The sequence below is a fragment of the Lissotriton vulgaris genome, chromosome 12 (genome assembly GCF_964263255.1).
Source record: "Lissotriton vulgaris chromosome 12, aLisVul1.2, whole genome shotgun sequence".
Taxonomy (NCBI): Eukaryota; Metazoa; Chordata; class Amphibia; order Caudata; family Salamandridae; genus Lissotriton; species Lissotriton vulgaris.
This window is the reverse complement of record NC_141700.1, coordinates 733,594,240-733,619,972: the sequence shown is the minus strand read 5'-3', so window position 1 is coordinate 733,619,972 and position 25,733 is coordinate 733,594,240. Positions and strand designations below refer to the sequence as shown.

At 41.9% G+C, this 25,733-nt stretch overlaps 1 protein-coding gene across 1 annotated transcript in view; it reads left to right on the top strand.

The window, feature by feature from the left end:
* Positions 1 to 25,733, top strand: part of LOC147678430 (hydroperoxide isomerase ALOXE3-like) — a 117,966-nt gene that overhangs the window by 40,272 nt on the left and 51,961 nt on the right. Inside the window, exons 4-8 of the mRNA XM_086946026.1 lie at positions 5,152 to 5,271; positions 18,006 to 18,109; positions 18,219 to 18,391; positions 18,738 to 18,881; positions 23,115 to 23,318. Coding sequence (XP_086802152.1) covers positions 5,152 to 5,271; positions 18,006 to 18,109; positions 18,219 to 18,391; positions 18,738 to 18,881; positions 23,115 to 23,318 — 745 coding nt within the window. The remainder of the gene's footprint in view (positions 1 to 5,151; positions 5,272 to 18,005; positions 18,110 to 18,218; positions 18,392 to 18,737; positions 18,882 to 23,114; positions 23,319 to 25,733) is intronic.

Below are 25,733 nucleotides of genomic sequence, written 5' to 3'. Positions count from 1 at the left end.
CCATGGTGACTCAATCATATAGGTTCTGTTGACCCTTTTGACAGACTACCACTTTTCCCAGAACTCAATGAGCATTGCCTTCTGGTGGTAGGGAATTTGCTGTCCCAGGACTAGCAATAATTCATGTTTTATTCACAAAGTGAGTGATCTTCAAGCAATGCATTGAAATGGGTAGTCCAAATAGGTAATGGTGCTAAATGAGGCAGGCTTTCAGACTTCCCTTGAATGCGCTTACTGCATTTCAATGCAGATTGGGGCAGTTCTCCTATGTTATGTTAATTTCCATTTATATAGCGCCAAATCACCGACAGGTCTCTTAGCGCTTGGGCCCAGGGAAGAGAAAGCGGCAGCTGAGTGAGTTAAAGGCGCACGGGTCATCAGAGGTTAGTTAAACTGTGCTTAATGCTTCTTTAAACAAGAGAGTTTTGAGCGATTTCCGAAAGTGGAGCAAGTTGGATTTTTTGAGGAGATGCTCTGGTAGTTTGTTCCAGAGCTGCGGAACCAGCACTGAGAAAGATCTACCGCCTTTAGAGGACAGTTTGTACCGAGGACATGACAACAGTTGTGCCTCAGAGGACCTTAATGTGCGTCCAGGAGTATAAACCTCAAGGCGTTCTTTTATATAGACAGGTGCTAGGCCGTGTATAGCTTTATGGGCTATACAGAGGTTCTTGAATTTCACTCTCTGTTTTATGGGGAGCCAATGCAATTTATGCAACAGTGGTGAGGCATGGGTCCGTCTCGGCAACCTGAAGATCAATCTAGCTGCATCATTTAAGACCACTTGCAGTCTACTTATCAATGCCTGGGGAAGACCCAGGTAGAGGGCATTTCCATAGTCCAGCCTTGAGATTATAATTGCTGAGACTATCGTCAGAGTGTAGAAGTAGAGAGAAGGGGGACCAGTTTCCGTAGCTGTCTAATTTGTCCCGAACACGTACCCACCACTGATGAGACTTGGCTAGCCATTGAAAGTTCATGATCAATTTTTATGCCAAGACTTTTTACAATTGAACATGGTTTGGGGGTAGGACCTAGGTCCTGGGGCCAGAACAGATCACTCCAGGGTGATTCCGCTGCAGGGATAACCAGGACCTCTGTTTTGTCCGGGTTGATTTTTAGTGAGTTGGCAGTCATCCAACTCACGGTGTAGCTGAGAATGTTTTGGACTTGGATCTGCGCAGATGCCGTGTTGTCAATTGTAAACGACAACTGGGTGTCATCCGCGTCGTTAAAAATTTTGCAACCCATATTTGCCAAAGTTGTTATTAGGGGTTGCAGATAAACATTGAAAAGGAGTGGTGACAAAGCAGATCCCTGGGGAACTCCGCAGTCAAGTGAGCCCAAGTCAGATGTTGCATCCCCCAATTGAATCCTTTGTGTCCTGCCAGAGAGAAAGGATTCAAGCCATTGGTGAGCTAGATCTTGTATACCTAAAGTGGCCAATCTGTCCAGTAGGAGTGTTTGGCTGACAGTATCAAATGCCGCTGATAGATCTAATAATATCAGGGCACACGTTTTTTTACCGTCAGCCATAACTCTAAGCTCATCAAGCACTGAGAGCATCACCAACTCAGTGCTATGATGGGCTCGAAACCCTGCTTGGCGTCCCTGGAGAAGATGGTGAACCTCCAGGAACGACGAGAGCGTTTTCAGGGCATGTTGTTCTAGGATTTTGGCCAGAAAAGGTAACTGGGATATTGGCCTATAGTTTTTTAAGTTAGTTGGGTCTGCCCCAGGCTTTTTTATTAGGGGCTTAACTCGTTCCTCTTTAAAGCTGGATGGCAGATATCCAGTATCTAGCGAGTTGTTGAGTAAGGAGATGGTGTGTCCCTCTAGACCTGGAAGCGCCATTCGGAAGATTCTAGGAGGGCCTGGATCCGATGGGGAACCTGTTTTAATTCGGTTCATAAGCTGCCTAAGGGAAGCTATGTCCAGTTGTGGGAAACTGGAGAGAGTGTGATCTGGAGAGGGGGTTTGAAGGCAAGGAAGTAAAGGGTAGCTAATGGAAGTATTATTGATGTCTGAGAGAATAAGCCAGACTTTTTCCAGAAAGAAAGATTGAAAGGTATTACAATCAATTGGAACCTTTATTTTTCCTGTTTTTTTTCTGAGCTATGTCAGAATTCTAAAGGTTTCTTTCTGTTTATTTCCAGCATTGTTAATTCGAGCTTCAAAATATTCGGCTTTGGTTGTCAAAATTCTTTTTTTATAAGATGTGTGCGATGACTTATATTTATCTCGATCTGCGAGATCATTGGTTTTACGCCACCGTCTTTCAGTATGACGAAGCTTTCTTTTAAGTTCTCTCAGTGAGGAATTGAACCAAGGGGCCCCTTTTCCTGCTTCTTTGGTCTTATGTTTCCGCTCTGTGCTGAAATGCAATTCAAAGCGGCGCTGATGCTAGATCCTGGTTTTGCCCAATAACTTTCAATGTGTGTGTGGGGGAATAAGAACATTTTGCACTGTGCCCAATGCATTCAAATTGAGGTTTAACAGCATGCCCCCTTACTAGGCCCAAATATCTTCAATGGAGTGTCTGTGTGGAATCTCAGTGCACTCAGTGTGGTTCACAAGGCAGTTGCAGAAGATGGTTCACAATGATGCACTTTGCAAATGGCCTCAGAATACAGATTTGGTTGAAAACAGTAAATCATGGCAAAAACCTCCCCCAGTTTCACCACATAACATATTACTGTGGGTGACTCCATGACCAATTCTAGAAGGAAATCTGGTAGAATTTGAAATGTAATACTGCACTATAATTGTAAGAGTGGTCATGATGGAGGCATTAGAAGTAGCGGGTGGTGCAAGTGATAGAGCGTGCAGGTCACCCAACTAAAATTTATACAGATACTCACCTGCTCCCATAATTTCCAAAATCATATACTTTAACTTTTGTTTGGGTAACTCACGCTCTACCACCAGCATATTATGATTTTTATTACTGATTCCTATACCAGTATCCTACAAATCATTGACACTAGATACCTTTACACAATGGATCAGGGAGTTGAGTCAATAATAAGGTACTCAAATAACATAACATTTGCATTTATAATAACTACAGAGTTGGGTAGGTTCAAACTCTTTTATCTAATCATCAATATCATCATATGTCATGAGCAAAAACTTGAAAGCGATAAGACTATCAATAATAAAAATCAGAAATAACGTATAGCTATGAATAAGATAGAGTATACTAAGCATTTAGAGACTTAAAGTAAAAGGCAAGGGAAAACAAGGGACATGCTAATTTTAGAAAAAAACAATCTTTTGTATCTTGATTAAAGGAGGGTAAAGAAAAGGAACATACTAAAACCCAAAGACTTTTGCAATACACTAATAGTTTGAAAAAGGAGAAATGCAACTATGTAATTCGAGAATTCGGTTTCAGCACAATTAAACTATAGGGAAGGTAAGAGTTGGAACATTCTATAGATTCAACTTATCTCCTATAGGGAGGGTGAGAGAATGGAACATACACAATATATAACGAATTTAGCATTGACTAAAGGTGGGTTGAAAATTGGAACATACTAATAGTCAGTAATACATGGATATCTCATTTACCAAGGGACGGGAAGAAAAGGAACATATGCAATCTAGCTTTGCAAATTCAGGATGGGGAGAAAAGGAATGCAAAGTTACCTACAAACACCCACACAGACTTATATTTACCTAGGATAGAGTGAAGACCAACCCTGGCCACGGGTCAGTTGGAAAGGACAGGAGGAACCCCAAGGACTTCAGAGCCAGTAGGCGAGCAGGTGCTGCTCAAGGACAATCAGGACTGGATAACCCCAGGATTTGAATCAGGACCGGTTCACCAAAGGTTAAGACCAACACCCGCAGCTTCGGTTGCAATGCCTGCGCTACTCCTTCTCTGCAAGGAATCCAAAACCCCGACTGGGTTATAAATTTTATCAGCAAAGTGCTTCGCCAGCACTTTCACTTCTCAAAAACCCTGATTGGGTTCTCGAATTTCCCAACAGAGTGCTCCGCAACTCTCTGCTTTCAGTCACCTATTGAGTACGTTGGGTCAGTGACAGGTCAGCTAATCAGACAAGTCGGACAATTTCTCTAGCTAAACCTACGCTAATTACACTGTTTTGCAGGTCAGTGTACCACCCCCCAATGTTGCAAGTGTAAGGATCCCCCATTTGTATTAGACAAAAGAGGAGGACAGGTCATCACACCACCTATTTTCTAGACTTTCTCAGGCTCTTTATTCAGATTCCGTTCACGCCCCTTAAATTCCAGGTTCTCATGACATATACCTTTGGTTAACAATGATGAATATAACATTGAATACAATTGTAACAATTTTCAGTACAGTTCAGCTTCTTCTAGCTGGGTCACAGTGCGGGTTCCCAGGAGCATCTTGGCTGTTGCTGCCATCTGGCTGGGTTCCAAAGCTGCGAAGTTCATTTTCCCTCCTTGACTGTCATGCGTAGAAGGGACTTCCAAAATGGAGTAAAAGGCACCTCCCAGGCCTAAAGGATACGATACATGAAAAGTAAAAGGAAACAATTTAGAACACAATAATAAATGATTACACTGTATACCATGAATCTCTATACTATACCCTTTACCTAAATAATAACTATAGCATTAGGATTAAGCAGAACGAACAGCTTAGAAAAAGCAGCAATGCAAGCTTTTCGCATGTGAGAACATAGAACAGCCATTTTAGCACTAGTGCGCAGATGCGAAAGTGTTCCCTCCAGAACTGCGAGTACGTCATGTCACGTGGGTATGACAGACGCATGCGCAGTAGAATTTACCGCGTAGCAGCAGCCATTTTATATGCAAGCGTATTAGGATTAGAAAACACATAAGCAAGCTTCTCTCGGACACCCAAATGGTGAAAGAATAAGGGGCAAATTAGTAAGACAAACATGTTGATTACATAGTTAGGGTTATTCGAGGTTCATGAGGACGAGCAAATCGCTTTACGTGCAAATCCTTGCTCCATCACAAGGATAGGAGTTTGGACTGTGGAATGCACCATCATTCTAGTGACAAAAAGTAATATTTATAGGTATTTTATATGTAATGCTAATAGATTTTATTTTGAAGCTGGAAACATATTTTTATTGCAACATGATTTGTATCCTACAGGTGTTAACTTTTATTGTTACTCTACAGGTGGAAGGCTTTCCCTGGTGTTCCTTGGAGGCTGGATGTCAAAACTCTGGATGATTTGGACAGTGACAACAAGTTCTCCCTCGTTAAGATGACTACTCTGGGGCTGACACGTGAGGCATCGTAAGTATTACTTAAAGGCGGAGGCATAACACGAGTATCCTGGGAGTAGATAGGTCCTTAATAGTGGGAGAATGAGTGAACGGTGGTGTGATGTACTAGATGTTTCGAACATGTGCACGTTTGGGTTGTCACACACTCTCAAGAGAGCAGACTCTTTGTAGATACTGAAATCGAAACTGACTTATTTTTTTATAAATATCATGTTTTTCTCTTCAGTGTATCCCCTTTTCAGGTTACATATGTTAATTATTTCAAGTATGGAAGATAAATACAGAATGAATCTGTTTAATATCCCTTTTCTGTGCAATGTGATAATCAAGTCTGCTAGAATATGTTCACAGTATTTAATCCGACGCTGCATACTCCATCCTTAAATATTTATTATAGTCTTTTGAACAAAGTTGTGAACAGAGGCCTAGATATATCAAGCCTTTTGCGATTCCTTAAGGCCGAAATTCTGCGAATTTCGGCCTTAAGGAATCGCAAATGGACATTTAGCATCTTTTGGGATGTATCACACATTAGCAAAATAAGGAATCGCAAAAAAATGCGATTCCTTATTTTGCTTATGCATTTAAGGAATCGCAATTTTGCGATTCCTTAAATGGCATGTATGATACTTTTTTAAATTGCGAATTTGGGTTAAGGAATCGCAAATTAACACCAATTTGAGGTTCATGTTAATTTGCGAAATCCTTTAAAAAAACAAAATATGACTATTTTGAAGGTGGCAAGTGACACACATACATGCCCATAGGGCATGTATGTGTGCCATATGCACACACATGTAAGTTTCAGGGGTGCAGCAGGGTGTCCATGAGACACCCCTGCACCCTTGAAATAATTCTCAAATTGCGATTAGCAAATTGCGAATTCGCAATTTGAGAATTACTGCACAATCATTCCTATGGGCCTCCTGGCCCATAGAAATGAATGGGAAAATTATTCCTTAATAGCGATTAGCAATTTGCTAATCGCAATTAAGGAATTTTAAGGAATCGCTAAAATATAGCGAAATTCTACATACATACCATTTTGCACTTCTCAAATAGCGATTCCTTAACAATCGCTATTAGAGAAGTGCAAAATGGTTTCTTGATACATCTGCCCCAAAGTTTCATGCAAGCTGATAATCTAATTTCTTGTTTATTATTATTCAAAGAAAACAGTTTGACTTTAAAAATAAGTTAAAGGGCATCAAGCCTGTATCTGTTAATTGTTAATTTTAAAAGACTAAACAATCACCAGATAATGTTGTATAAGTTAGAAACAGAGGACGGGAGAGAGGTTCTTTGTGGCAGGAGACTAGGACAAGACAGGCCATTACTGAAAGGTTTTACCTACTATTGATGAAGACTAAAGTGAGGTGCATTCATCTTTTACTTGCTCGGGGCTTATCAGCCTTCTTTCCAGCGCCGATGAAAACAGCATATTATGCTGTTAAATTACACAGTTACTTTTTAGGTCTTTTTAGATGCTGCATAGGAGACCTTTAGCCGTCGTTCAGCTCTTTATTGAAGCACATACTCATGCTTGTGGTGGCATCCACCTTGTGGGAGCAGGCAGAGGCGCACCACAAGCACGAGTGTGTGCTTTGAAAAAGAGCAGACTGCTTTCCCAAGCGCGTGCGCCTCACTCCGCCTCTCCGTCTTGCTTGCGCTGCTTGTTATCTCCTCCCAGTGTCAAGGAACTGGCCTTTTATCCAAGCCTTCATTATTTGTAACAATCTTACGAAAGAAAGACTTTGTGGCTTAGAAGGAGAGCCAGGAACCTACCCCGACATGCATCATTGTAGGAATTTGCAATTCCTAAATTGCGAAAATTAAGGAATCGCAATTTAGGAATCGCAAATTCCTATGCATTAAAAATTCGCAAAAGTTTTTGCGATTTCTTAATTTTCCTTATTTGCGATTCCTTAATTGCGAATAGCAAATAAGGAATCGCTTTACATTGATTCCTATTGGCCTAGAGGCCCATAGGAATCAATGGGAAGGCATTCTCATTTTGCGAATTCGCAATTAAGGAATCGCAAAATGAGAATGCAATTTCAAGGGTGCACCCCTGGAATGTCACGTAAGTACATTTTACTCACACACATGTCCCAAGGGCATGTGTGTGTGTAAAATGTAAGTTTCAAAAATGCATTTTTTTGCATTTTTGAAACTTTTCGCAAATTACCATGAAGGTTTACTTCATGGTAATTTTCCCCTTCCTAATTGCGAATTCGCAAATTAAACAAAAATCATGCATAGCAGTTAAGAAATCGCAAAATTTGCGATTTCTTAAATGCTATCGCAATTTGAGAAATCGCAAAAAATTGCGATTTCTTAAATTGCGACGAAGAAAAAAAATGATGCATCCCAAAAAAGGTTTTTGCATTCGCAAACGGACGATTTTTGCGATTCGCGCCGTTTGCAAATGCAAAAACGCTTGATGCATGTGGGCAAAAGTTCTCCTTTCTCTCCAGTATGAGCTCGGAGTTGCTCTGCATAGATGTTTTTCACATAATGCTGCATATACTCCGTTAACAGTTTCAGATCCTGATTACAGCTTTGCTTTGCCTCACGGATTTGAAGCACTTATAACAGCGCCTCTGCATGACGGCCACAGAGAACCTACCTGAATACACCTTCCCAAGTTCAGAAAAATATATCAATCTAAAGACGAAAATACATACTTTGGATTCATCCTGTGAACAAATTCATACAGTGATGGCTCTGCCTCATTTCTGGAAATGCAAACCAGGCTAACTGCACCAGCATCAAAGTCCATATGATGCTGTACACCAACCGGTGACTTTCGGCCATATGTATCAAGCCTTTTTTGATTCGCAAAGGCCGAAATTCGCAGAATTTCGGCCTTTGCGAATCGCAAAAGGCTAATTAGCATGATTTGAAATGTATCAAACAATCGCATCTTAAGGAATCGCAAATACTTGCGATTCCTTAATTTGCCATAGCATTTAAGGAATCGCAATTTTGCGATTCCTTAAATGCTATGTATGAAGCATTTTACTGTTGCGAATTCAGATTAAGGAATCGCAATTTACCACCAACTTCCAGTTGGTGGTAAATTGCGATTTCTGTTCAAAATACACTAATTTGTATTTTTGATTGTGGCATGTGACGCACATACATGCCCATAGGGCATGTATGTGCGCCATATGCACACACATATAATTTACAGGGGTGCAGCAGGGTGTCCTTGAGACACCCCTGCACCCTTGCAATAATTCTCAAATTGCGATTAGCAAATTGCGAATTCGCAATTTGAGAATTATTTGGAAATCATTCCTATGGGCCTCCTGGCCCATAGGAATGCATTGGAAATTATTCCTTAATTGCGAATTCACAAAATGCGAATTCGCAATTAAGGAAGATTAAGGAATCGCTAATTAAAAGCGAATTTCTTCATGCATACCATTTTGCGATTCCTAAATAGCGATTCCTTAAAAATCGCTATTTAGGAATCGCAAAACAGAACTATGATACATATGGCCCTTTTTTCTCTCTGTGACATCTAGGTAGTACGTCCGCTTTTTCATCAAGCGAGGTCACTAATAAGGTATCTCCCACAGATGAGTGATGTTCTGTGACACTTTACCCCCTACAGGAGAGCAATATTCGCAACAGAAATAACAAGCATTTGCAATGCAATAGATCTCGTTTTTACGCAAGTTTATTCTATTTGCATTGTAAATGACAATGCCTATTATTTTCGTTTTTTACCATGCCAATAGCTTGAACTCGTGTAAATGCGAGACCTATTGCATTGCAAATGCTTGTTTTTTCAAAGCAGGTACGATAATGTAAACCATCTTTGAAACTTGAATTAGGTATGCTTAGGGTGCTCAATTTAGCTTAGTAAGCCAACAAATTGAGGTTGGGATTGTTCATCAGTTAAATAGGCAATATATTCCACCATTTTCTGCTGTTCACATGAATCCTAAACTTTGCAGCTGCCATTGTATTTGTCTTTTTAATAGTTACAATACAAATTGCATGCACCAGGATAGAATAGAAATACATATTTAAAATGCATCCATTGTTTCCAGGTGTTCTTAATGTGTGCCTTTCTAACATGAAAGAGGGTTTGAATTTTGCTAATCATCTCTGTGATGTTTTTACGTAACTGATTGTTAGCTGAAAGGCATCTCACTCAAGTACTGTTCAGTGGGTTGCGAGGTGGTTGCAGTCCATCTGTCTCATGTTGGCACACTGATGAAGTCCTTAGTGCCTGGGGTCTACAAAACCTATTACTCAGGCCATGTTCTACAAGGATCAAGGAAACATTTCATTGTTAAAGGGCAGAGTCAAGTGGATAAGCTTTATCTCAGCCTACAAAAGAGGCAGTAACATAACATGGATCATGAAATCCCTCCCTGTTTGATAAAAGCATCACATTTAAGATCCTAAGCACAATGCATAAAGCCTACTGGAACAAAAAGAGTGGTGAGTGAGTAAATTACTCTTGTCCTGCCCTGTTCTGTAGTAGTCAAGTGAATTCAGGGAATTGCACAATTGTCAAAGAAGTGCAACATTTCCAGAGTTTGCCAAAGGCAGGAGTAATTTCAGTTTGCTAACTGCTCTTGTCTCTGCAGAGACATGTGCTGCTCAGCACTGATGAGACATTAGGCAGCAGGGATTTGTTTTCCCAATGTCACCTGAGTGGGAGCAGGGAAATACAAGGAAAGCTGCTCGGCTGCATCCTTTTCTCCTAGTTAGCCTCTTGGAAGATCAGACCTGGTACTTCTGAGTTTGCAAAAAAGTTATGTCAATAGTAAGTGTCTCTCCTTCCTGGCCCTCCCCTGCAGTAGGAAAGTTACCAAAGTAGTGCTGAGCTCCTTGTAAATCCCAGGGTTATTTTAAACTTCACTAGTCATGCTTGTTGTGAAGTTGGTGCAAATGTTTATAGAATTAGAAAAGCTGTGAAGGCCACTGCCCTTCTGAATGTAGCTTAACTTCATAACCTTTTCCGTGCTCAAGATGAGCTCAGCTCGTCATGAGGCACGGTGCTCCGGTGCTCATGACGAGCTGAGCTCGTCATGAGCCGTGGAACGCTCACACGCAGGGATAATTCCCCTTCTGTGCTGAGCGTTCCACTGGAACGGATGTGGTCATGATGAGATCAGCTCGTCATGAGCACACAAGCACTCTGCCTCATGAGCACGGGGGTGCTGTGCGCGCCCCCCCCCCCGCATCCCAGCACAGCGGGGGAATTACACCCGCTGCGAAGGGGTTAAACGTGGGTTACAACTTAAGGCAGGCTTATTTAGACATAGATTCAATCAATTGAAGTGCAAGCATATCGGAGTAATACTCTCTGCCTGGTATATGCCACCTAACATCAATTGGGCTGACTTAACATGTTTGCTTATTTCCAAGACAAGGCAATACAAGACTTACTGCTACAGAGGCCTGGCCACATAAAGAATTATCTGATTGAGCCCAGTAAGCCAAGTTGGATCTACATCAACAAAGCATTGACTCCAGTGTTGGGGGCATCCCGCCACCACAGGTCTCAGCTCGAAGAAGGTAGAAGGAAAACCTACCCTACCTGCAGAATAGATGGTATTTGCTTACATGCTTCAAGGGACACACCTATCTACACTTGCTTGTCAGTTCTGGCCTAAAGACTGCCGCAGCTGTTTCTCTAGCCTCATGGAGCTCATAATAAAAATGCATGCAAACAGGAGCTTATGGTCCACCGTCTTCTTCCATTGGTCTATTCAAGTGTCATTCACGTTTTGCTTCTGCTCACCACAGCACACAACATGGGCACGAGGTCATCCCACTTCATCCATTGGCTATCATGAACAGTGATGTATAGCATCTTGCCTGATCGTATGTGCATAGTTGCCTCAAGAGGAATGCACTTCAGTACCAGGGATTGTTTGCCTGGGACCCTTGGCTTTTCCTTTACTTATATATTTTTTATGTGCTTGCTACATTTGTTTGCATATGTCTCAAAACAATTGCCCTCTTGCCAAGTCCAGACCTGTTTCTCGATGCTTGTTTACCTTTACTGACCGATGCCTAATCTCATTGTTCCCCAGTTTATTCCCACAACACTATCCTAACATCACAACCTGAACTAACCTCTCCCAAACACCTTGTCAAATTCACTAACTACTGTGCGGCACATGGAGAATCTAGAAATGTGCTGGAGCATCTTAGAGTTTAAAGAGTGAACAGTACAGGTATATAGACTATTATAAATAAATATGTGTGAGGAAATGGGATGTATTTCTATGATTTGGATGTGCTCACTGTGCAAAAGACTTACCAACCCCTTTGAGGAACCTTGGGTTTCGGCTGTCAAACTGTCAGCACAACCCTAGGTAGCTGTGGCACTGAGCAGCAAGGCTTACATACAGAGGAACAAGTGTCAAACATTTAAACAGCACCAAAACAATTGAAGAAGAAATCGACAGGGGACTCAAGAAATCTGACAATAATTTATAAATATAAACTGCTTTTTTATAAGAATTTAGGCATTAGAATGAAAAAGTTCTACCAGACGGTTCCAGAGATACAGATTTTACAAGTAATAATAAATCAGAGCAATTTCACTCAACCGCGAACAAGCCTTGACAAAGTCAATGAGTTGAACACTTACAAGCGTTTTCAAAGAAAACCTAGGTAAGTGTCAATATGGTCGATTACAAGTACTTAAGGCAACCAACTCAGGCAGAGAATTAGTCAGGAGGACCAGCAATGTCCTTCGAACACATACTTTCACAGGGGAAGCTGTCCTTCAGTAGTTCCAGGAACTCTCTCCTATTTGAAATGGTACACAGACAAAATATCGAGTTTTAAATTTCGATATACAATTATATCGAAGTTTAAATATCGATGGGACAAAATATCGAAGGTAAGTAATATAGACAGTCTTAATATCGATATTAGTATGATATCAGTAATATCGAAGTTTTAAATATCGATGTCAATAATATCGAAATAAATAACTTCGATGTTACTAATATCAATTTTTAAATAAATTTAGTGTATATTATATTGTATTTATTATGTTTTATTATTTATTTTTAATGTAATTTAATTAAATATTGTCTTTTACTACTGTAGCGGGTTGTGGGTTTATAGGGGAATAGGGTGGGAAGTAATTTAATTATGTTAAATTAATTATTAATTAGTAGGAATTATTAATTCATTAATTGAGAATTAATTTTTAATTAATTTTAATTAATTGATCAATTGATAAATATGTTCTGTAGCGGGTTATGGGTTTATAGGGGAATAGGGTGGGAAGTAATTTAATAATAATTAATTAATTAATATATGTTTGTACATATTTTAATTAATAATTAATTGGTAATTAATTTATATTAATTAGTTAATTAATTAATATAATTTTGTACATATTTTTAATTATTAATTAGTTGGTAATTAATTAATATTAATTAGTTAATTACATCAATTAGAGTAATTTTTTTATATATAATTTTTTGTTATTCTTAATTAATTAATTGGGAAAAATAATATTAATTATTAAATTAAATTAATTACAGCTAATGTGCTAATATATTTACTTTATTGTTATTCTTAATTAATAATTATTTGGTAATTAAATAATATTAATTAATTTTGGGTAAAGGAGTATTTTTAGGGTTCAGGGTCAGTTTTCAGTTTTTGGGTAAAGGGGTATTTTTAGGGTTCAGGGTCAGTTTTCAGTTGTTGGGTAAAGGGGTATTTTTAGGGTTCAGGGTCAGTTTTCAGTTTTTGGGTAAAGGGATATTGTTAGGGTTCAGGGTCAGTTTTCAGTTTTTGGGTAAAGGGGTATTTTTAGGGTTCAGGGTCAGTTTTCAGTTCTTGGGTAAAGGGGTATTTTTAGGGTTCAGGGTCAGTTTTCAGTTTTTGGGTAAAGGGGTATTTTTAGGGTTCAGGGTCAGTTTTCAGTTTTTGGGTAAAGGGGTATTTTTAGGGTTCAGGGTCAGTTTTGGGTTTTTGGGGTACAGGGATATTTTTAGGGTTCAGGGTCAGTTTTGGGTTTTTGGGGTACAGGGATATTTTTAGGGTTCAGGGTCAGTTTTGGGTTTTTGGTGTACAGGCGTACAGGGTAAAAATAAAAAAAATTACATTAAATCAATTAAATGAAATTAAAAAAAAGAAAATTACATTAAATTATTAAGTGTTTTATTTATTTTAAATGTATATGTATTAGTTTTAATTTTGTTTTAATATTTTTATTTAATATTTGTAAAATTATATGTATTTTAAAATTATTTTTACATTATTATTAATACATTTAAAAAAACGATATTTTTAATTTCGATATTTTTGTACTACGATATTATTTTTTCGATATTTTTGTACTTACCTTTATGAAGATATGACTCCGATATTTTTGATGTCGATATTTTTGTCCCGATATTTTTGTATTTCGATATTCTGTCTGTCGATATTATGTCAGACATTCATTTGAAATGGATTCCAATGGAAAGGTCCTGATGCAAGTGAAGAAGGATGATGGAGATGCCCCTAGGATGCTGTGGTTGCAATGCTGTAGATGAGGGTCTTTCTGCAGGGGTTCCTCGGTTCACGAAGATGGTGAGGGTGCCATGGTTGCAGGGTCAATGCCCCATGAGGTCCTCCACAGTCTGGCTGAAGTCAGTTGCTACTGGACTACCAGACACCCTTTATTGTGGTGACAGGCCATTCCTTCCTGTGTCAATCACTTACTTCTGAGGGTCCCACAACTCACTAGCAGCACTTCAGGGCTCAGTTAAATCAGGGGACACTCTGTGCGTCAGGTCTTGGTCCACGGTGCTGCACAGCAGCATTGGCTGCCCCAGAATACTTCTTATGCTGTTGTGTTCCTGTGCTGCAAGCAGGAGGCCAGTCAGCTAACCCTTGGAGTTCTCTTGGCTTGACTGTGCTCTGAACACAGCTTCTCCCTGAGCAGAACATGGCAGGCACAGTTATTCTCTTAGCTAGCCACCAGGTGCAGCAGATGCAGTCCTCGTCAGTACAGCCTTTCTTTTCTGGTCCCTCGGTACAGCAGCGTTATCGTCCTTCTGATTCCCTTCCAAGTCAGTCAAGATTTGAGGTCTGGATGCCAGGGGTGCCCTCTTTATCCTTGGAAAGTGCCCTCAGGTCAGGATGAAGTTGGTAGCCAATGAGCTACCAGGTTCCCTCCCAAATGGTGACCACTTCCTGTGAAGTGTGTCATCTCGCTATCCCAGGTTGCACCATTCTGCCCACTCCCAAGATGGTGAGATCCCTCTCAGACCTTCCTAGCCCACTCGCGGGGTGTGGCTGCCTGAGGGTTACATACCCCTGGGGAAAACAATTTGGCAACTGATTTCAACTCTCTGCTACCTGTGTAAGCCTGTCTACCTCAACAATGGGGCAGGCCTCCACCCTGGTGTTACACATCTGCCCTTGAAATGCGGCTTCACCTTTGAAGGAGGGAATTAAATCCTCCCTGGCCTGCAGTTCCTCATTGTTCTTCTTTCAGAGAGAGGGTGGCACGTCTCTCCTGGAGGGCAGACAGCTGTCTTGTGGTACAGGCTCCATGTGTGACGGGGAAGGCACAGGAGTTTTAAAGGCAACAAAGTGGCAGCTTTGCTACAGCGACACACTGCAACAAGTTAAATTAGTTTTGACTTGAGATAAAAGTCGGGCTTCAATCAATCGATCAAGCTGAATTTGTGTAGCATTGTTTATCACCTGGGAAGGTATTCAGGTGCTGGCAGGAGGGGTGCCGCTGCTGTGGTTTGTCAGTCAACAAACCAGGGGGCATATTAGCAAGAACTTCGTGAAGCCCAGGTTGGATGTCCTGAACATCTAACATGGGCTTGTATTTTAATTCTATAACGCATATTAGCAAGCCCATTATAGCCGTTTTAGCTGCAGTTTCCTGCCGCTAAAACGGCGATAATCTTAACGAGGTTCTTGCTAATATGCCCCCAGGTTTTATGCTGTTTCTGAAGTCCTGAAGGGGGGGACTGTTCGGAGAAGGAGTGGCCCATTACACATCTTTGTAGCCAGGTAGGAGAAGGCGCGGCCAACGCTTCTGCTTCTGTGAATGTGGGGCGTGTGAGCACAGGAGAGAGAGGCAAAGCGCAGCTGTCTGACAGGGTGCTCGAAATTCACCCTGCGGTCAAGGTAGGCATATCCTATGTTGTGCAGGGCCTGTATGTGTGAGTCAGCAATGCGAACTGGCACCATTTGCTGATGGGGAGCTAGTGTGGTGATTTGAGGTGGAGAGTGATGTGGGCTCTTCTTGGTAGGTTGAGGACGAGTCTAACTGCTGCGTTCTGAATGGCCTGAAGCCTATGGAGCAGTTGTCAGGCAACCCCCCACATGGAGGGAATTGTCATAGTCCAGGCCGCTGCTGATGAGGGCCTGGGTGATGCAGCATCTGGTGCTGACAGGGAGTCACTTGGTGATTTCCAGGAGAATGCCGAGAGTGAGGAAGCATGATGATGAGACCGCTTCTATCTGCTCCTTAATTGTGACATTGATGTGCACTGAGCTTCCCTGTATGCTTTTTGGGTGTGGGTGAGGGGACAAGTTCAGCTGGCTACCAGGAGTCGTCCCATGGGGAGTTGTTGCTCCTGAAGAAGAATATCTCAGTGTTTTTTAGCAGATTTTAAGGCACTTGTTCTGCATCTAGCCGGCTACACTGGTCATGCACCTGTGGAAGTTGGTTCTGGTGTTTGTGGGATCAGAGGACAGGGAGAGGATGGGCTGACTGTTGTCAGCTAATGACATGATTTTCATACCTTTGGAACTGACAAGGGTGGCCAGAGGGGCTGAATAAGCATCCACCAGGGCTGGGCTGTGAGAACCCTGGGGGAATGCCGCAGGTGATGTTCTTTGGGCCAGAGGTGTAGGGTGGAAGGTGGATGCTCCAGGCTCTTCCGGTGAGGAAGGATGTGATACATTTGAGGACCTTCCCTTGGATCCCCATCTGGTGGAGTGTATGTAGAAGGTTGTAGTGGGACACATTGTTGAACGCTGCAGAGAGGTCGAGGAGGATCAGGGCTGTGGTTTCTCCACTATCTAGGAGAGACCTCATATCATTGGTGGATGTGATCAGGGTGGCTTCTGCGCTGTGATTTGCACGGAACCCAGAATGGGATTGGTCCAGGAGGTTTTCCTGGCATTTTTCAAGTGATGATGGTATTCGTTGCCAGCTAGTTTGAAGTTGGCTCGGTTGTTGGGTGCTTAATGTAAAAAGTTGTTTTTTACCCTTGAGTGCCTACTTTGGTCGTACCATTAAGGATTTAGCACAGCTGAGGGGTCCACATGTAATACTGTAATGCCAATTGAGCAGCTAAGTCTTTCCACAGCAAAAATGGTAGGTTTGAATGTCTTACTGTCAGGACATTTAAAGTACATGTCCTGCCTGTGTCATATGTTGCACCCTACTTTTAGGTCTAAGTGGGCCTCCCAGAGCGGTAACTTACACACATGTCCAGGGGAAGCAGTGACTTTGCCATTGCATTCAATGGCAAAGGTGGGCTAGCAGTGCAAAAAATGCTGTGCCAGTATGCAGAGGTAGATGAGAGGACATTTTAACCTGGGGGTCTCTAGGGTGACATAATCAGTGATGCAAGCGCAGGGGTACCCCTCTAATTTACATGCTCTGGGCACCAGGGTATTGTTTCCTGGGGATTTACAGGTACGTTTAGCCATATCCAATTGTGCACAGCCAATTTGTCATATACTTTAGGTTCAGGGCTCGGGCACTGAGGTCTGGTTAACAGGTCTCAGTGCACTCTTAGAGTTGAAAAACCAGCAGCATCAGTCGTAAAATTTAGGGGTGACCATACAAAAAGATGCATTTCCGTACAATATGTCTGAACATAAATTTAAGTACAGAGTCGCAAGAGCAGCAAGGCTTTTCCAAAAGCTAAGATGTTCTCAGCAGCTCTGCCAAGGTCTCTCTAAAGTAGCTATCGCAATGTGAGCCAAGGATGACATCACAACTTTGGATGATTGGGAGCCACAGAACATCACGGAGCAGAATGCCACAACATATCTCTTGAATACTTCTCCAGGAGGAGCATAGCGGACACGCATCATGATATGCATCAGACTAGAACTGGACAATAAAGGCAAAGGCTTGACCTTCAGCCATTTTCAGCCCTGAATGTGTTAGACTGCTATATCACAATGATTAACCCTGAACTCTGGTTTGGTGATTCCTTCCTTGGAAAGAATATTCCTCTGGCATTCTATGGAAGTTATCCTGAGGGAAGATGCTTAGCTTGAGACATATCAATATGTCCCCACTCATAGACTCTGCGGCATAGGTATTTTTGTAACACTACCCTGCTGCACTGCAAGCATTACTGCATGAACTGAGAAGGGGACTGATATCTGGTACCCGGCACTGGGAGTGGTAGAGGGGATCGATCTCGGACACACTGGTTTATGTTGAGAGGGGGGAGTGGTTGATGGCTGGTACCTGGCACTGGGTTCCATATAGGGGATCAATATGTAGTACTGGACATTGGGATCTGTGGACGAGATAGCTCCTTCCTCTTACCTGTAACCGCATCTAAAAGCAGCTCTGTTGTAAAAATAATAAATTAGTGTTTCAGCAGAAAACTATATAGTTGGATTGATGAATGTTTGGCTTCACGGGATACTTTGTGGCCACAGTTGCTCGCCACATCACAATATGGCATGAGATTACGTAAATGACCTGGGGATGGTGTTCTGAACTGACCGTCTTGTTCTGTTCCTTCTTGTGATACTCAGGACCCTAGAGCTGCAGCTGAAGGGCCTGCTAAATCTAAAAGAATCTTGGAAGTCTTTTGAAGAGATTGAGAGGGTGTTCTGGAAAAAGAAGACAGAAATCCCAGGTATGAGATCCTCGCTACTTCCATTCTTGATCTGGCTCTTGCATTTTCTCCCTCTTCTAAGAATTATTCCACTCGCTAATTACTCTACGTTGGTTACTCCTTTTCTTAGAGTATGTGGTCCACCACTGGAAGGAAGACACTTTCTTCGGCTATGAGTTCCTGAATGGGGCAAACCCGATGCAGATCCAGAAGTGCACCGATATTCCACCCAACTTCCCGGTGACAGATGAGATGGTTAAGCACTCCTTAGGCGACCACACCAGCCTCCACGATGAGCTGCAGGTAGGAATGTCAACAAATGGCAATTGGCGAAAAGATCTGTGATAGGACCAGACCTGACAACCTATTTTTCTAGACCAGGGGCAAAATAATAATGTTGGAATACAACCATCTGAAGGCCAGGCCGACTTGTCAGTGTGTCTCTTATTCTAGAGTAGCAGCCAGGATTCCTAATGTGCCTAAAATATACTTTTCAATGGTCAATGCGGTCATGAGCTGAGGCCTGGAGGTGCCTTCTGCAGGCTAGAATTTGGTGTCTGTGCTTGTATTACCCCCATGTTCAGCAGAACAATCCTGCTACATGACTTACCAAATCCTCATCTTGCTTACTTTTGTCTCTATTTTGCAGAAAGGCAACATCTTTATAGCGGATTACAAGGTCCTTGAAGGCTTTCCCGCCAATATGATCCGAGGACAACAGCAGTACATGGCAGCCCCCATGTGCCTCCTCTACAAAACCCCAGCCGATGACATCATTCCTATCGCGATCCAGGTACCTAGCAGGATCCCCGCCTCATCTAATAGACAGAGCTGTGCACCAGTCACTGGGGCTTAGCAAACGATAGGCACCCATTGGCTAAAGAGTCTCATGGTACCTCTTCCTCCAGATTATTTTAGCACAGAAGACTCTACACTACCGAGGGTGGCCTATTTGGTCTATTTGGGGCAAAAAACTTTCCATGCTTGGGCTTTCCTTTCTCAACGCCTTGGGATCCAGTTTATGGCTTCTTGTCCACTTCATTCAGCCAAAGTAAACAAGTCCACATCTCACATAATGCACGGCTTTCAGTCTAAAATATTTGCTTTGTTTAAGTCATAAAAACATTAAAAGTAGGCACCACAGACTAAATCTCATTTATACAGAACCTTTACATTTACAGACCCTCAAGTTTCATTGAAGGTCATAGACTTCAAGACAGTCTAAATTTTTAATTGCCAGAGAACACATTAAAATTGTAATCTTCTGCCTAAAATACAGTGCAAAGAATATTTTTAAAGATCGCATAGTGAAAGACCAAAATAACTTGGCAAAAGCTAGAGAATTTAAGGGCCATATGTATCAACATTCCGTTTTGCGATTCTTAAATAGCGATTTTTAAGGAATCGCTATTTAGAAATCGCAAAATGGTATGTATGTAGAAAATCGCTTCTTTTTAGCGATTCCTTACAATTCCATAATTGCGATTATCAAATTGCTAATCGCAATTAAGGAATAATTTCCCATTCATTTCTATGGGCCAGGAGGCCCATAGGAATGAAGGGGAAATTGGGAATCGCAATTTGCTAATTGCAAATTGTGAATATTTTCAAGGGTGCAGGGGTGTCTCAAAAACACCCTGCTTCACCCCTGAAAATGACATGTGTGCGCATGTGGCGCACATACATGCACTAAGGGCATGTATGAGCGTCACATGGCATCTTTTGATTTTTAAAATAATGCTTTTTTGAAAGAATTCGCAACTTACCACCAACTAGAAGTTGGTGGTAATTTGCGATTCCTTAATGGCATTTTGGAATGTTTTTTTCCTTGATACATTGCATTTAAGGAATCGCAAAATTTGCAATTCCTTAAATGCATTCGCACAATAAGGAATGGCAAATTTAGCGATTCCTTATCTTGCAACAAAAATGTTTCAAACATACCATTTAGCGAAAATGGGTTAGCAAACGCCGGAATTCTGCAAATTTCGGCGTTTGCGAACCCATTTTGCCTTGATACATATGGCCCTAAGAGAGGTTTTGAGAAAAGCATGCCAGCCTACCCACCGTGTTTTACTTTTTACTTGGCAGATTCCAAGTCTAAATTTTTTATTGCCGAAGAACACACTTAAGGTGTAATCTTCTGCCTAAAATACAGTGCAAAAGTATTGATCTGTCTTTAATATTTTTAAAGATTGCATAGTGAAACACCGAAAAAACCTGGCAAAAGCTAAAGAATTTAAGCGACGTTTTGAGAAAAGCATGCAAGCCCACCCACCATGTTTTACTTTTTACTTGGCAGATTCCAAGATTTCGGAAATTCACTGGTTAGTACTTAGCAAAACAGTCTATCCCAATTGTAGCTGGCAATGCATTGGAGAGATGCTTTCTGTTTGGGAAACATCCTTTACAACGCAACTTTTACCACGCAGTGCTTTTACATCGCAACTTTTACAACGCAAACCATTACAACGCATTGCGCTGGGGGGCGCTCTAGGATAGGGAATAGATTTAATTTACTATCCAACACCTTCCCTACTATCCACGGGGACTGGATTTGGAATAGTAAATTAAACTATTTACTATCCAGCACCCCTCTACACTATGCGTTGTAAAGGCATGCGTTCTAAAACTTGCGATGTAAAAGCATGCGATGTAAAAGCATGCGTTGTGATGTCATACATCCTTTCTGTTTTTATCTCATAGTCCGAGTCACTGGAATTATGAGGAAAGGGTGACCCAAATTATGCGGCAGGATTTACTAATTTATGCGGAAAGAAAATGCAAATCATGCTCTACAATGGGGCAAATTTTGTGATAGCATTAGGTCGCTATTTTGTCATTTTTACACATATTAATACTGTCTGGAAAAAAGTTTCTGTGAATTAGTATTAGTTTAACAGCCAAATGTAGCAATATAAAGGTGGGAAGTGAACACCCAACCTTTCTTAAGGACCTTTCGCTGCACGGCAACACACATGGCAGCATTTTTAGTAACCTTTGATCCTTATGAGCCAGAAACAAAATCGTTTTTTAAATAAAATTTAAAAATTATGCAGTGGATTATAGATTATGTGGCAAATGCTGCAGACACCATAATCATGCGAAAGACACCACAGCTGCAGAATTGCAGAATTCCATGGGGCCTGCTCATAATATAGCGACAGACGTTTCTTTCCACTATTGTTGTTGACATTGTCAGTGAGCTTTTCATAAAAGAGCACAGAAGCCACGAGTGATGTGGCAGGTCCAGACAGGAGTAGACAACATTGTCCCTCGTACACATTCCATGTAATGCACTGGTATCTATCTATATATATATAAAAAGAAAGTATATCTGTTTGTCCTTTATGCATTGCTACACCATTCATCCGATCGGCATGAAACTTTGGGAAGTTGTTGAGTACACTCTTGCGAACGTTTCTGGCAAAAAAAAAAAAAAATGTGTTAAGTATCGGCCCCCCGGCCTCCCAGGGCCCTCATAATCTTTCCAATACTGAACGTTTACAGTTTCCGGTGCGACTCGCTATTGCAATGACCATCAACAAAGCACAAGGACAATCGCTGCAAGTGTGTGGACTAGATTTGGAGAATCCGTGCTTCTCACATGGACAACTGTATGTGGCCAGCTGACGCGTCGGAAAACCTTCTGATTTATTCGTGTACGCACCAGACGGAAAAACAAAAAATACCGTGTATCCACAAACACTCAAATAAATAAACAGAATTAAAACAACACTTTAAAAGGTTTTCCATATTAAAATGAATAAGTTTCAATAAAATGACACAATGTAAATTAAATGTTATCATAACAAGTTTCCTTAAATTTCCTTTCTTCTGAGATCGCAGCAACGCGCGACTGGTAAGCTAGTATTAAATAAAAGACAAGGACTGGGCATCTGGTCTCATGGTGACCTGGGGTCATCTGGTAGCCCTACTACGGGGAGCGGTTGTCGAGGAGGACTAAGAAGCAGGTAAACAGAGTCATTTCTCAGGGCATACCAGAAGGATTTACTACCCCTTCCCACAGTTTTTTCAGATGGTCACAAACCAGAGCCATGCAATGCCAAGCAGGTTCTGCAAAAGCGTTTTTCCCAAAAGAAGTTAGCCTACTTGGCAATTCAACATCAAAGACATATTTATATTGCCTTGTGAACTTTCTGCGATATCTTTGGGGGGGGGGGACATGGTAAGACCTAGAACTCTGGATCCATGCAAGAATTCAAGGAAAAACATAGAGAATGTAAAGGATTTCTATTTGGATTCATTGTGGATGGATAGCCTAAAAAACTGGGGGGCAGATTTACAAGAAAGTGACGCTTCTGAAAGAGATGCATCACTTTCCCTGCGCCACCCTGAGAAACCCTTGCACCACCATGGATGCGCCAGGGCATATTTACAAGCCTCTTGCACCACTTTTGCATGATTTTTAACATGGGAAAAGTGACGTACGGGTGGAGCACGGGGCTTGTAAATAAGTCCCGCAGTGTTTACAATATGGCACACCAAGGTGCAAGGATTGACAGATGCGTCAGAAATTCTCACGGATCTGTTGGGGCAAAAGTGACGCATTCTGGAGTTGTGTCGCAATTACGCAGCAAATCTAGCAGTGCATTTTGTTGCCTATTCCCACTACACTGCATCACTCCTTAAGCCTGCAGGCATAAGGTTTTGATGCAGTGGCGTCCTAGAAGTGACGCATTGAAATCTTGTAGATTTCACTGCGTTACTTTTACGTGTCTTTCCTGCGTGAGAACGCCCACCCTGCATACATTATACCTGACGCAGGTATATTGTAACGCAGGTCTCTACAACGTGACACATCACCCTAGATGCGTCACGTTGTAAATTGGCTGAATTTTTTACGCCGCTGCTGCGCCACATAAGTGACGCAACAGCAGCGCAAAAGTGTTGCACAGGGCTTGTAAATCTGCCCCAGGATGTCCAAGCACAGGGAAGCACTGCCAAGGAGCTGGACCTCTGGTTTCCGCTTCATTTAACCCACATTGTTTCTCCTCTCCTGCAGATCAATCAAACCCCGGGGTCAGAAAATCCAATCTTTCTGCCCAGCGACTCTGAGTTGGACTGGACTCTGGCCAAGCTCTGGGTACGCAATACTGACTTCCTGGTTCAACAGGCGCATGTGCACTACCTGGGCACGCATCTCCTCGCTGAGGTGATCCTGGTCTCCATTCTGCACCAGCTGCCTTCCTGCCACCCTGTATACAAGGTAAGGGCATGACTGGGAGTGCAAGAAGGTAAATAATTTGGATGGAAGGTCTCTGTCGCGGAAGAGTGTGTTCCTTCCAAACATCTGGCTAAATCCTAAAATGTGCTGTTTAATTGAGGATTTGGGGTTGCTGTAATAAATGAATAGCTTTTGTTCTAATAAAACAAGCTGTTTCCAGGTTGCACTATGCTTTGACTCCAGGTCCTCAAGGTGAAAAGATCTCTCCTAAATGGTCAGGCTTTCTCAATTGCAGCTGCTGAACCCTTTAGTGCCTATAGTCACCTTGTAGTACATATGGTATAGTGTAAGGCAAGAAATCTTGACCCAGCACCTTCTTTCCTGATATGCATCCTTTCCCGCAAGAGGGTCAGAATCTTAAGTGGGAACTTAGATCCCGGAAGTGGAAGGGGTCCAGTTGAACTCTGTGAGGCCCTGTCACTTCTTGGAAAGGGGCAGGACTGGGAAGGAAAGACATCTTTGAAGAAGATTGTTTGCAGCATAACCTGCAACGAAAGATCTTTGTACAGACTCTTTCAGAGCTGTGTTCCTGTCACCCAGATGGTCTTGCCTCTATGTGACTTGCGGGTGAACCGTACCACAGATCAAGCTAGCATTGCTGGCTCTAGGGCTGTGACTCTGGCCATAGCTTCGGGCAGTGGTTCTTAAACTGTGGACCCCCACTTAAGCTTTACTGCAATCCAGCAAACCCACTGAATAATGATTGGAATCCTGCCCCCCTCCCCTCCATATAGTTATATCTGGAATGTGAGGAACCCGTCTTATGCAATTTTGATGATTTGAACCACTAAGCAAAGCACAAATGATAAAATAATTTAATTTAATTCACAAACAGATGTGAAAAAATCAATCATAATTTTAATGGGAAGGTTGGCGCTTTTATAAATTCAACTATATTCTGTTTGCTGCCCTTGAATTGTCATACAAATCAATCTGAGGATATAAATTACATTTATAGCCTCCAATTTATAAATTCTGTACATTACAGAACTTTTTAAATTTAAAATTTTGCTTATTTATATACACTTTAATAATCTCTTAATGTTATTTAATTTTGTAAGCAGTCGTGGACCCCCGGAGTAGGCTTCACTGAACCCCTGGGTTCCCCAGACCACAGGATAAGAACCACTGGCATAGGGAAAACTGATTTAAGAATTGTTGACCATGGCTCTCTAAGATTTGAAAAAAGTGCTGAACAAACATTTGCAATGCAATAGGTCTCGCGTTCACGCAAGTTTGAGCTATTGGCATTGTAAACGACAAAACCTTTTATTTATGTTTTGGGTTTTAAAACATAAATAACAGGCTTTGTCACTTACAATACTAATAGCTTAAACTCTCGCAAATGCAAGACCTTTTGCATTGCAATAAAGTACCGTCTCGACTGCTTGTTAGATTCTAAATATCAGAGGAAGGGACCGGCCTGCGACGTCTTCAAAGTGGTGATAAATAGTGTAGTGAAGAAGATGTGTAAGTGTTGTAAATTACACAGACACAAAGTATGAAGTGAGAGTTACATATTATCCAAGCTATAAACACTGGCAAAGGGCTCCAACACCTTTCGCTCTGTGATTACTCTGTTGTGGCTCAGGAGGAAGCGGGAGGAGGGTTTCCTGCCCTCTCTGTTATTTGAGTGTGCAGTGTGGCATTGCATATTGTCATTGCTATCTTTGGCCTAATAAAAAACCCTCCAGCTGTAGTAGGTCCCTGGCTTCACTTCCTGGTGCAGGGTGGGCTGTGCTTTATGGCAGGCATGGAGGGAGGGAGGGATGGTCTTGGCTGCAGCCCGGCTCATACAGTGCTCCAGCTATTACTAGTGAGCGAGAGGCACTGAGGTGGTGGTATTGGTATTGGTATTGGTGGTATTGGTGGTGGTAGTATTGGTGCTGTTGGTATTGGTGGTGGCATTGATGGTATTAGTTGTGGTGGTGGTATTGGTGGTGGTATTGGTGGTTGTGGCGGTATTGGTGGTGGCGGTGGTATTGGTGGTTGTGGTATTGGTATTGGTGGAGGGTTTGGTGGTGGTGTTGGTGGTGGTGGTGGTGTTGGTATTGGTGTTGGTGGTATTGGTGGTATTGGTATTGGTGGTGGTGGTACTGGTATTGGTGGTGGTACTGGTTTTGGGGTATTGGTGGTGGTCGTGGTATTGGCGGTGGTATTTTTGGTGGTGGTATTGGCATTGGTAGTGGTGTTGGTGGTATTGATGATAATCGTATTGTGGTGGTGATATTGGTGGTTTTGGTAGTGATGGTATTGGTGGTGGTGGTATTGGTGGTGGTGGTGGTTGTATTGTCAGTGATATTGGTGGTGATGGTATTAGTGGTTGTAGTGGTGGTGGTATTGTGGGTGGTGGTGGTATTGGTGGTGGTTTAGGGGTGGTGGTATTGGTATTGGTGG